The sequence below is a fragment of the Pteropus vampyrus genome, unplaced genomic scaffold, assembly GCF_000151845.1.
Source record: "Pteropus vampyrus isolate Shadow unplaced genomic scaffold, Pvam_2.0 Scaffold441, whole genome shotgun sequence".
Classification (NCBI taxonomy): Eukaryota; Metazoa; Chordata; class Mammalia; order Chiroptera; family Pteropodidae; genus Pteropus; species Pteropus vampyrus.
This window is the reverse complement of record NW_011889222.1, coordinates 1423299-1436884: the sequence shown is the minus strand read 5'-3', so window position 1 is coordinate 1436884 and position 13586 is coordinate 1423299. Positions and strand designations below refer to the sequence as shown.

General features: G+C 33.0%; 1 protein-coding gene across 1 annotated transcript; it reads left to right on the top strand.

The window, feature by feature from the left end:
- Positions 1-2928: 2928 nt before the first annotated feature.
- On the top strand, positions 2929-13254 carry LOC111732309 (submaxillary mucin-like protein; the record flags this gene model as incomplete). Its single annotated transcript, XM_023524082.1, has 10 exons — positions 2929-3058; positions 3231-3284; positions 6547-6576; positions 8379-8410; positions 8497-8659; positions 9002-9039; positions 10397-10507; positions 11458-11497; positions 12149-12257; positions 12930-13254. Coding segments are annotated over 10 exons (891 nt in total), but the record flags the coding sequence as incomplete, so codon positions are not given.
- Positions 13255-13586: the final 332 nt, after the last annotated feature.

The window sequence follows — 13586 nt, the reverse complement described above, 5'->3', positions numbered from 1 at the left end:
GATTAGACTATCGGGGTTGAACTCAAACGCTTAAATATAGGGGTGAACTTTTTAGAACATTGTTGTTTTAAATTGCTATCTTATTCTTAAGAATTTATGTTTCCATTCCTTTTTTTTTTTTTTTTCACTAAGTACACTCAGGGGCTCCGTAGGAACTACCGCAGGGACAAGCAGGGAAACACAGCTCAAGCAGTACTCCTGGGGCCACCTCTGCTGGCAATCAAGTAGGCAAGGATTACCTGGGTAATACAGCAGAAGCATGGCTGAGACCCAAATTTTGATAATGAATTTAAGCTAATTTAGCCAAGAACCAAATTTTTGGAGAAATTTTAAATGATATTTTGAGTTTTTTATTAACACTTAAATTTGAAATTTAGTGAAATGGATGTTAGGTTATTATTTATACTGAAACAAATCAAATAAACATAATATTTGAGTATCCCTTTAACCAAACAATACTGAAGTACCACTGAAACGAGTTGAAGCACAACTGATTAACTACACTTGGAAAATCAGGAGAGTGGGATGGGAAGCTATTGGTTCAGGTTGTAGCTCAGTATAAGATTTTCTGATGAATTTAATTAATAACGGATATCAGTGTATTGTAAATATAAAAATCAGAAAATCAGTTTGAAATTATTTAGTATTTAGGACTTTATGTTTTGTTTCGTGCTTTCACATCACTACTAGAACTACAATATCTGGACTCGAAGTAGTTACATTGTTAATGTACAAGTAGTGTCCCTCAAAAAATTACTTCCTCATGACTTTCCACCGTTAATCTCAGGTTCCATAAGAAGCACCTCTGACTCAACAAATGCACCAGGAATTTCCACTATTGGTATGTACGTGGAGAATGTTGGATGTATTTTTTGACTCATTTTCATACTCATTGTCTAATTAAAAATGGTAAAATAATTAATAAATAGTTAAATAGTTACAATGCCTTTAAATGTATTTCATTTAACTATATATTGTTATCTTATTTTACTCATGAGAAACTTAGAAAAACATTACCTTAATAGGACTAGGTTCTACAACCTATCAAATAGTGGAGCCCACATTTTAACCCACTGTTTACTGACTCCAAAGACTGTGTTCTCCATCATAGCCATCTTCCTCTAAGGCAACATATACAATGACCTATTATTATAAGCTTGTTTTTAATATATATAAAACTTAAATTTTCCACATTTCTAAGCAAAGATAATAAAAAGAGCTTTAAATTTTTTATACAAGACAAACTATGGCACTTGCCATTGTAAAACAGCAAGATTTGGGATATTTTGCTTGATAAAACTATAATATTGTTTAATAAATCAAATTTTATCACTTTCTTTTTTACCCCACTTATTCCAACCAGATGTAAAATTCTCAAATACTTATAGGACATTTTTTTCCCAACAATTAATAGAGTAAATTATTTATTCAAACTACAATACATTATTGTTTCTAGACAAGTAATATACTCGTAATATATACACAGTACTTGAGAAACACATAATTTCTCAATTTGCGTGTTATCTAATAGAACCTAAGCATTAGTGACCAAATTGTCATTATTTAAGAAATAGATTGCTAATAACTTTTTTCTGGTAAAGATTTATTCTATATCTATTCTAAGTACTATTAGAAACTCTGTTTATGTAAATTTATTTTACAAACTAGCCATTATTAAATAACTAATTCAGTAATTTTAAACTAAATTCACGATTATTTTTTATTCATTCAATCAATGGTTATGTAAATCTAAATGAATTTATGTGCTTCACACTATGTATTGAATATGGTAATTATGTTATAAATTAATGCCATAGCTATCAGAATATGTGATTATTGGGTGCAGTATGTATTTTATTTATTTTTGTTTTTTGGATTTTCCAAGTTCAAAGCTTTAATCTTTAATTAAAAGAGACCAAACAAGAATTACGTATGTGTAAATATTTTACTTGGGAAAAAAACAGAGGTTTCGTTTTCAGTATGATAATTTGTAACTCAAAGATGTTGATTCCTTACAAGAGCACTATACAATTTCTGTCCCAAAAAACCTCATGTCCTGACTTTTATTTTTTAAGAAAACCATCTATAGATATAGCATAATAAAACAAGTTATCAATCGAATAGTTGAATCACTGAAGCGAATTGCTAAAGTACAAGGTGTATGATATTTAATTGAAACAAGAGTTAAATCTTTCTATAATTAGGCCTCATAACATTATTCAAACAGAATTAATTGTAGGTAATATGAAATTAAAAGAAAAAATATATATTTCTGACAATATAATTTGAAATAATAGTTCCATTATTCCATTAGAGTGCTGAAAAATAAATAATAGACTATAAAATTCTTCGCAAATTCTATCAAATATTAATCATTATGAAGTGAGATAAAAAGTATATTTATATATGAATATATATCGATGTATCTGAATTATAGAGACATCGAATCAGCATGAGAAAACAGGTGAGAAAATATGATTATAAATGTACACTTAAAAATTGTTACATAACTAGAATGGAAAATATGATAAAATAACTCTTAAGCGAAAGTAAATAAAACATGAATCCGTCCGATATTTTTTCCTACTGCAGACAAATCCGTCACACCAGGAAGCCCGGGATCTGGAAATGAAACAGGTGAGGGTGACGTAAGGTTTCCTTGCACTCCCAGTGGGATATGCTGCTGGCAGGCTTACAAATCTGTCCGAGAGCTTTCTCGGCTGCTGCTGGCAGGCATACGGGTCGCTAAGCTGTCAGGGGGAGGTGCGAAACCTCATCTGTCCGGGCAGAACAGGGAGCAATGGAAGGTCTCATGAGGGCCTCTCCTGGGTCAGGTTTTGCTTGCTGAGAAGAGCGGTCACGACAGTCAGTCTTTTCCCTGGCACGTTCCAATAAATAAATATCTTTTTGGATTTGCCCCCAACATAGGCTCCACCGCCCTCCCAGGAGACCAAACGCCGGGCAGTGCGACAGGTGAACCTGGGGGAAAGCCACCTTCTTCTCCATGGCAGAATGAATGGAATGTCGGGGGAGGGGGCCTCGTGCTGGGAACTTTTCTGTGTGTATTGCTCCTTAATGATGTGAGTCACAGGCTAGGCCTAGATTTTCGCCTGATGAGGAGTGAAGGGGTCCTTGGACAGAACAAAGATACGCCTAGAGGCTTTCTAGGGGCAGGCCTTGAGCAGACACACACCGGTGGCCCGGAAGAACTCAGACCCTTTGTGTTTCAGGCACAAGTGGAGTACCCCCTGGCACGACTGTTGCCCCTGGCAGCTCCAACACAGGTGAGTCAACAGGCAGACGTGCAGTCTCCCACGTGTCCTCCCTGGACTGTATGCCTCCCCTGTTAGTATGGTTATTTTTTTTTTCTGGCTTACCGCCTTTTTTTTTTTTTTTCCATGATGCAGTCATTTCCCCTCTCTAATTTCAGGTTAGACTTTATCAAAAGGAATTTCGAGATGAACTATTGTGAAAGCATTGTAGTTAGTTTTTGGAAATCCTTGTATTTTCACTAATCCATCTGTGTTTGCTCTTTCCTCTATAGGGAATAAAGTTATTCTCCTATCCTCAACAGATACTGGTAGTAGAGATTTTTTTTTTTTTTTTTGACAATTACAATTCAAAAGAGAAGTTCCCAGGTTTTAGAGATAGATATTCTTTCATGGTCAATCATGCTGGAGGCTGGGAAGATTTTTATCATCAAGGAGTCATAGCAAAAATTTACAATTGCAAGTTATGAAGTAAATGCTCTAAGAAAAGGGAGTGCAGAGACGTAAAATCAGGAAGAAATGTGTGTAACATTTAATAATTCTGAGTCGAATATTAATACCATCTTGATTAAGATAGATGTTTTCTCATTTTTCTCTCACTTTTGTAACTTCTATCCTCCCAAAGTTAATACAGGCGATCCAGGAAACCAAGTTACAGGAAGTTAAAGAGTTAACCCTGAAGAAAATTCTTGTCATTTAGAGGTGGGGAATTATCAGAGAGAAATTTACCAGGGTCATAAGAACATATTTAATTTACTTCTGTGAGCAAGGCGTTGCTAAGATAGAGATCTCTTACGTTTCGATGGCGGGGGCCTAAACTAGCCTTAGTAAATGCATTAGCACACTACAGGTGCTTTCAGACTTTTCTATTTGGAGATGTCATGTGACATGCTGTTTCAAAACCAAAAAATGTTCTTTGCTCTTTCCCTACTCATTTTTAGGTACTTTGAAGGAAGTGTCTGAAACAACCACTGCTTCTGGAATTTACCAAGAAATAATGTTAATAATAGTAGTAGTAGTAGTAGTAGTAGTAATAAATGAACTTGGTGGCATCTCAAAAAACAGGATAGCTTATCAGAAGTTAAACTCTAGCTTATCCAGTCTGCTATACACACCACTCTTTTTCCTCCCTTTGTAGTCCCTGCTTCCACAGGAGTCAAGGAAACCTCTGGAATTGAAATGCAAACATATGGATGCTGACAGTACAAACTCTTTGATAATCAACGTGCCTGTGATTTTTTATAAGGAATTCTGTTTGAGAGACAGGCGAGATTAAAAAACAGGAGAGAGAGGCCAGGAATATTATGATAAATTTCCTTTCGGAACATGACTTTGAATTTCGACTCAGGATATATTATTTTTCCTAGGATTTTTTGAGTTAGGCTTTCACCAGAACTCCTCTCCTGAAGACTTAGTTATGAGTCTCTTAGTTTGAAATCTCTGAGTATGAGATTATGAAATGTGCTATTCATGAAATTTTTTAACATTTTCTTTTGGAGGCTTCTCCTCTGTGTCAAACAGAATAAAAATCATCCCCAAAGTATCCTACCCAGATAAAATGAAATGACCTAAATAGATTGGAATTGTCTATTCTACACAAAGCTTTTCTTTAGCATGAATTTGTGTGATCATTTATGCACTCAAATATAGAGAAACTCAATATGCATACATGTTATTCTAATAAATAAAATGACAATGTCATTGTTTTTCTCCTCAGACACTACTGTTGTAGCAACAGAAAATCAAGGAACTGAAAATAAAACAGTTCAGTATGGGAAAAGTCCTAATTTCTTTGTTACTTATTTAATTAACATTTCTTTAATGTCTTACATGTGTTAGACTCTGTAGCCGACACCGGTAGCAAAAACATCAATAAAATATTGCCCTTGCCATTTTATTACTCTGTGTGTGTGAAGGGTAGGGGGCAGATTATTATGGGCAAGGACACTATCTTTACAGTGTGTTTAATGCTAACCCATAAATATGTACAATTATGGTCCCAGAGATGCAGTTAGAGGAAAGTGTTAATTCCTACCTTTTAGTTGGTATTAGTGAGTGAAGGCATCAAGAGGGGTATGATTGAGTTTAATATTGGCCAAGGTGAGATGGGAATTCTGCCAAACAGCCTTTGAAAAGACAGAGACATGAAATAGCATGAGTGAATTCAAAAATCAACCAGATGTTGGTAATGATTATGTGAGGTTCTGAGAAAAAAAATGAGATTGGAAAGGTAAGTAGAGTTCATGGCGAACTTTATTTCCAAACTTAAACAGGACTTTATCCTACACTAAATGGGATCCCCTTAAAGATTTTATTAAGAGAATGATTTTATATGATCATAAGTGTTTTAGAGACTTGTTTTGATAGATACATGGAGATTATAATATTGTTCTTTATGGCTCCTCTTATAAATATCTTTAATGAAATTTTGGAATTCTAGTCAGGGAAGATTTTTTCTGTTGCATTTGTGGCTAATAGATCTCTTGTTGCTGGTTTCTGCTAATATGCTAAGCAGAGACCCCAATTCATAATTGGGGAATAGCCTAGCCTCCCTCAGTAAAGAGAGATGTTGGAGACCCGGAACTCCCGTATCTTTAATTTCCTTTCTGCTTTTCCTGTACCTATTATTTGTTCGTGTCTCTTTACCTAAACATGCAGAAATTTTAAGTTCCTCCACATATTCTGTTGCTTCTTGGCCAGCTGTTTGTTTGGTATATAGAATAAAAACATTAATTTTATTTTTAGCTGTTTGAAAATAGAATTTGAAATTTATCAGTAAATTGTTGTGTCGACCAAAATATGTGAGGTGTAAAGTCTCAAAAAGCATTTGGTGGGGGTAAAGTTAGAATAAGATTGAAATATTTCAATGAGACAAAAAGAGAGTAATATTCTTGAAGGATTAAAACTAGGTAACTAAAAATAGTTATATTTTTCGTATATCTGAATTATTCTTTTCCTTCTTTGATTAAATACTTTACTGTCCTATTCATCAAAACTGTCTTCCAGGAAACCTTTGAAGTAAAGGAAATTTACCTTGATGTTTTCTCATTGCTCTTTTAGATTCTCATATTCCCCTCCCATTAAAATTCAGGTTCCAAAAGGAACTCTCTAATGGTGGAATTTCAAATGCCATGAGGAGCAGAAAGGGAAGATAGATGGGAATATGTCTGTTTGTAAGACTATCTATGTAGCTAATTATTTCAGTAATTAGATAACTATATTTACCCCAAAACTATTCCAATAATGAGACTAATGTGAGCTTTCTGTTTTTACACAGGATGCCCAGCACCACTTCCACCTCCTCCAGGTAAGATTACATGCACCTAAAAATCAATCATTCTGCATTAATGGTTCTTGTAAATCAAATTTCAGAGGTCATGCTAATAAAAGTCCCTAGCTATGAATATGTTATAGAATGGAAAACTTAAAGTGGATGAATTTAGCTTTTATTTACCAAATAAATATCGAATGGTAATCTGTTTTCTTCCACACAAACTAATGAAGCCAAACTAAATAAATACATCTTGTTAGTCAAAATAGTTTACCTACTAAAGTGTTTCATGTAATTATATGATATTTTAATCAAAATATTGTCGCTCGATAGTATTTTTTAAACTACAGAATTTTAGTTTTTTTGAGGACTGAATCGTAGCAAGAACCATTAAGATTAGTCAGCGTTCAATAATTTTAGAATCCCTACTATTCCCAAGCCAGTGTGATGTGCTTTGTTGAGAGTGGCAAAGGTTAAAAGAAAACATTCTCTATCTTAGGATATAGTGGAAAAAGGAAGATTCTCAAAGAAAAAAGCAATTTTTGTATAAGGCTGAAAATAAATTTCACAGTAAAAAATGTGAAATATGTATTATATAGAGTGCATGTTATGTGTCACTATATTTACATATAGTATATACTTTGGAGGAATCCTCAGGTATTTAATTACAAGGTTGGAATCTGAGAACAATATGTAGAGTAGTCCAGGATATGTAAATGAGAAAAATGAGACAGTGTTGATCTACATTACGGCAGACCATATAAGCCAGAATGTCAAAATAAGTTATTTATTTTATAAGACCATAAGGGGACATCAAACAATGCAATGATGAGATGAAAATTCGGCTTTAGGAAAATTATTCTATCTACAATATAGAAAATTGATTAGGAAGAGGTCTGTGTCAGAGTAACCCCCAAAACAGCTAGAGTATGCTACATCAAGGATAAGATCCTGGAATAGTATCGTAGCTAGTAAACCCAGGAAGGTATTAAAGTGAGGATGAAGATATAAGATTTTGCAGTAGATTGGATGCCAAGTGATGGAAAGGAAGAAATCAAAATGACTTCTAAGTTTTAAGCTTAAATAATTAAAAGAATAGTTTAGTCCTTAACAGGAGAAAACCAGTTTAGATGAGAAACTGATTTTAGGGGCAAGATGATACAATCTGTTTTGCTTACATTGAGTTAGGTTTTTATAGATTTGTTGGGATACTATTTATTAAGCTGAGGGTGACCTGTGTCTGTAGCTTACATGAGGTGTTTGGGTTGGAACTAGAAGTTTGAAAGTCATCTCCTTGATATTACAATAGACACTGTGGAGATAGAGAAAGGTACCAGGGGTAAAACTAGAGACAAAACGAGAATGAGGAGGAAGAGGTGATAACAAAGATAGGAATTTTAGGGTGTTGAATCTGAAGGCAGGAGAACATTTTCAAGAAGATGAGATGTCAGCTACTATAGGGAACCTGAGAAGGCCCTGGAGACTGGTAATTATGACGTCTTGGTGACTTGCAGGATTATGGAGGCAGACATCAGTCTATAGAACAGTAAGTAAAGCAGTAGCCATAAGATTTATTGACCACTGCCAGGAGAAATTAAGAATTCTCCTTTTCTGGGGCTTATAAAAATAGAAAAAATATATATGCTTTTTAGGGACAGTTTGCTCAAAGTAGGTGGATATGATTTTTCTACCTCGAGGCCACCATAGGATCCTTCGTAATTCTTTGTCTCTGAAATCTTAGTGTTAATTACAGTGGTGGCCACCTGGTGGTTATCTACAAATAACAGATGGTTATGTTTTATCAAATGTAGTTGACATTTATCATTTCATGTTAACAGTTTGCCATGGTCCACTGGGAGAAGAGAAATCTGTAAGTACAGTTTCTCTCTACTTTAATTCAAATTTATTGTCATTCTTGTATTTGAATAGAAGTCTAAACTTGGTTTGTATCTGTAGCCTGGAGACATATGGACTGCCAATTGCCACAAATGCACCTGTACTGATGCAAATGCTGTGGACTGCAAAGCCAAGGAGTGCCCTTCTCCACCCACATGCAAAACTGGAGAAAGGCTTATAAAGTTCCAATCTAATGATACCTGCTGTGAAATTGGATACTGTGGTGTGTATTCATAATACATTATTTGAATCACTAGAATAATTGTTTCCGTAGTCGCATATTCAAGAGATATTTATTAGGCTACTAATGTATGTCAAAATGTGCTAGATGGGTGTGATGAAACAGAATCAGTGCTTCCTCTCTTAAAATTTCTATCTTTAGAGTGTGAGAAACACAGAATTAACAATTATGAATAGAATCAGTAAATGAAAGGGAGGCACTAGTATTATGGGAAGAACATTATAATTGACTAAAAAATAGAATCCCATTTACAATTTTTGTTTTATAAATAAAAAAATAATTATAATGTTTATTTTAGGGTAAAATAATGTATGTATTTTTCAGAACCAAGAACATGTTTATTTAACAACATCAACTATGAGGTAAGGTAGTTTCTACTTTACAATATTTTTATTTATATAATTATGAATAAATGTAGGCTCTTTCAGCTTATAATGTGAAAAAATCGTAGATAACGGGTGGGGCAGAGCCTGTTAATTTTCTTTCCATATTCATTTCAAAAAGAATGTCGAATGTAACACTCAGCATGGCTCCCTTCAAAGGGAGAAAATATACTTAATCATTAACTACCTAGCTGCAGAGCTTCAAATTTTTTCCCATAGGTCTCATCAGATGGAGAAGATACACTTTGTAACATTCAAATCAATGAACAGAGTCAAACTGTAATTATAACCAGAAAGATCAGATGGACAAACTGTCAGAGATCAAATAAGGAAACCCAAAAGACTAGAACCCCATTATGTGAACATAGCAGCACAGTATAGGCAGGGGTAGATTTTGACAACTGATTTGGCATTTTGGAAAGTAATTTAACTTTTTAGAAAATGTATCAGGAAGCTGTAAAAACCAGATGATTCTCAAATCGAAATTAATACATTTGAAGTAGTAATACTAAATATTAAAAAATCTAAAAAAAACCTATATTTAGTGGGTTATGAAATACATAAAAACAAAGCCTATGAGAGTCTTAATTTGATAACTCATTTATCACACTCAAATTTCTATCTGGGTGTCTTAATTTTTAGTTTCCAAAGATGACATGACTTGAGAATCTATGACAGTTTTAAACATAAAATATGATGATGTTTAAAGAACAAAGGAAAAATTTTACCTCTAATCATTTATATGCAAAATAGTTGAAATAACAAAATTCCAGTTAAGCAGAAAGTTCATTTTGTGGTTTGAGGCCCTGAAATAAACACAATTTCCCAAACTGGTGTTTGAATTTTGAACATAAATTAATTAACTGTAAAGCCATTTAGAGAGCTTTAAAAGTATAGATACCCCAGCAAAGATGGAAAGATGTCTTGTAGACTTGACAGTGACAAACCTATTTTGTGCCATTTTTTTTCATTTAGATTTCTTGTTTTTCCTCAGACTTAGAGTATAACAATTGATCAATTGACTGCTCACCATAAAATAATCTTTCTTGAAAATACTTGAAAAGTATAATAGAGTAACTGTAGGAAAATCTTAATTTCAGAATCTTGAAACATTCTGTGCTCTCAATGGGGAACTTCAATTTATTATGGAAGTGGAAGGCTTTTAATCCACCTTTTCTTAAATATTAACCTAATGGCTAAAAGCGTGTCTGGAAATTCACTAAATATCATAAATTTGATTTTTTTTTTACAGGTTTTATTGTCAACCTCAAAAAAGAAATCAATTATTTTGTTCTCTGAATAATTATTTTGTCTTCTCCTCCTCCTTATGTTCCAGATTGGTAGTTCATTTGGTGACCCCAACAACACATGTGTCTCCTACTCCTGCCATGATACTGGTTTCGTTACAGTGGTCCAAGACTGCCCAAAGCAGACCTGGTGTGCAGAAGTAAGTCATCTTCTTAAGTAATAAATAACAAGATTCACTTCTCATGTTCATACAAACACAACCTTCTTCTTTCGCATCTGGAAAAGTTTGTGTCTGACCAGTAGACATAAATCTTTTGAAGATTTCATTCTACCTATCTCATCTACCTTTTATTGTCAAGTGTATTTTCATATCAAAGATATATTTGCAGGCTCTATACAACTTTATCTAGTACTATTCTAGAAGAAGTAAGTTACTGTAGAAGTCATTTTGCTATTTTAAACATAAAAATGATTTTTTTTCAAGGTTTATAGATTTGAGTTAATAATTTTTTATAAAAATAAAAAGTTTTTATATAAGCACACATATGTATATGTTCAGATCTTTCTTTGTGTCAGTTTTCATTTTTATCCCCCCCAAATATGGGTAGGGTTTTGTATTAAAAACTGCTTAAATTTAAATTTTTTAAGGAAGATTTAAGCTTAACTAATTTTTCTTCCTGAAGATATAATTGTTAATATAGTTTAAAGCTTTATTTTACAATTCTAATATTGGATCTCAACATTTATTGAGTTTGTACTCAGACATTGATAAGTTTAAGATTATAATAAGGTGTTTGGTAAAAATCCATGCCCGTGAAAAAGTATCTAGAAGTAACGTTGTTATTTAAGTATTTTTCAATTAAAATAAGTAAGGAGAAATTTTTTACTCCATTGCATTTTACTTTAAAAAAATTAGCTTAAATATTGTTTTTCTCTTTTAACCCACTGTTGAAAAAGTTAATGTAAATATTGTCTCATTTTTATTATTACTGTCTCCCACCATGCTTACTGGTGGGAGATCAGCTTGTTCATCTGTTTCATTTTCCCCTTGTAATGTAATGCTATTTCAATAAGTTAAGAAATGTTATATTATTTACAGAAAAATACAGAAGTTTTTCAGTCTTTTTTCTTTTTCTCTCATCCATATAGGAAGACAGAGTCTATGATTCAAAAAAATGTTGCTATACATGTAAGTAAAATGAAGCTCTGCATGTAGAAGGAATGTAAACTGTTGAAAAAAATTTGGTGTTTTTTTAAACCAAATTTTAGATCATTAATGGAAAGTCTATTGGGTTTTTAACACAGCAGATATTCTAACCTATATGCATAAACTAACAATTGATATTTGTACATAATGTATTATAGTTACTTGTTCATGTTGGTTGCAGCATTCTTCCTAGTAAAAACCAGTGATGCTTACAAGGTAGAAAATATAATTTTCACGGAAGGAAATTTAGCCAACTCTCCTAACATCAGCAAGTTATGTTGTAAATTAGTATATTAGATCATAAGGATGATCAGCAATGAAAAATATGGATATCAAAAATGAAGCACTTCCATCTTCCCTTTCATCCCCGCTCTTTACTACTTCCTTCTCCCCTGCTCCCTTCCTCCTCCTTCCCCCTTCTCCTTTTTCTAAGATAGTGATATGGCAATGAATATAACATTTATTGAGTATTAAACAGGTACCTTGTGCTGGATACTGAGGTAGTTAAATCCCTCCAATAACATTATGAAGTAGTTATTATTCTTCTTCTTTACTTTATGGTTGAGAAAACTGAGACTTAGCAGTTGTTAATGTTAAACTTCATTTCTGATTCTCTTATCCATTTTGTTTTAGGTAATACTCATTGCAGATCTTCACCTGTGAATGTGACTGTTAAGTACAATGGTTGCAGGAAAAGGATTGAGATGGCAAGATGCACAGGGGAATGCAAAAACACCATCAAGTGAGTTTTTCTTTGAATGTGTACTGTGCATTAATTTTCTAACATTGTAGAGAAAATTAAGCTTTTAAAACATTACATGGACAATTTTTTACATGAGATCTAATGATCAGGATCTTAATATCTAAAATATTAAAATCTGAGAAATAAAATAAACTTTTCAAGTGATGAATCATTTTGAAGTAGTTTTCGAAATATATCAAAGAATACATTTATGGCAAATGTATTTATTTTTATACAGAGATTATAGAGAGTACTTAAGTAAACACTTGCTTAAAAGTATGTTTTTAGACTGTCACTTGCATTTTAGATATAACATATTACATTGCACGTTTTCCTTTATTGTATACTTTCATGTATAGATTAATATATGGAGATTAATAATAATTTGGTATTAAATGGAATATTTAATATGTTTTTTTCATACTATAATACTCTAATATGAGATTATAAATCTCCACTTCGAATTTCTTTTCTTTTTTTTGGTCTTACATATCACTTATCACTAGTCCATGTCAGAAAATTATAGTGAAGGAGAAATGAGATATAGGGTGTAGAAAAAGAATAAACTGGTTGGAAGGCTTGCTACATCACTTAGACAATTAGAGGTTGATCATTGATGTCAATTTATGTCAAAAGCCATTTCAAAAATATTTATTACTGTATTTTTTTTAGGTACAATTATGATATCTTTCAGTTGGAAAATTCATGCCTTTGCTGCAAAGAAGAAAACTACGAATTCAGAGATATTGTTCTTGACTGTCCCAATGGTAGTACAATAAATTACAGATACAGGCACATCACGACGTGTTCTTGCTTAGACCAGTGCCAACAAACTACGACTTCAAAGTCCACTTAACAGTTAATATTACCCTTTCAGTTGTAACAGGCAGGTATTTATTTTTTAAGTAAACAAAATATATCACAAAATTGTGAGAATAACGAAACATTTGTATCTCACTCAAAAAGTGAATTCTCATGAAGCATTTTGTTCTTTTGTCGACTGGATCTGAAAAATAAATACAGTTTTGCAAGCAATTAGTGAGCATGTGTTTATTTTATAGCAACAAGAATTCTACAAGTCAAGAGAAACTGAGTCATATCATGGCTCTCTAGTATACTCTTATTCCACTCTTCATCTCACGAGGCCATTATCTTGTTTTGTTCCTTCTCTTCCCAGTGAAACTTATTGAAAATGTAAGCCTTTGTTCTCTGTCCTCACTTCTCTCTGTCAGTTACATTGCCCCTTTCATTCTACTACAACTCTTTCTGCTTAGGACACCAGCAGTCTCCTTCAAATTCCTTCTGTAGGGTCTGATATCATTTCCACTT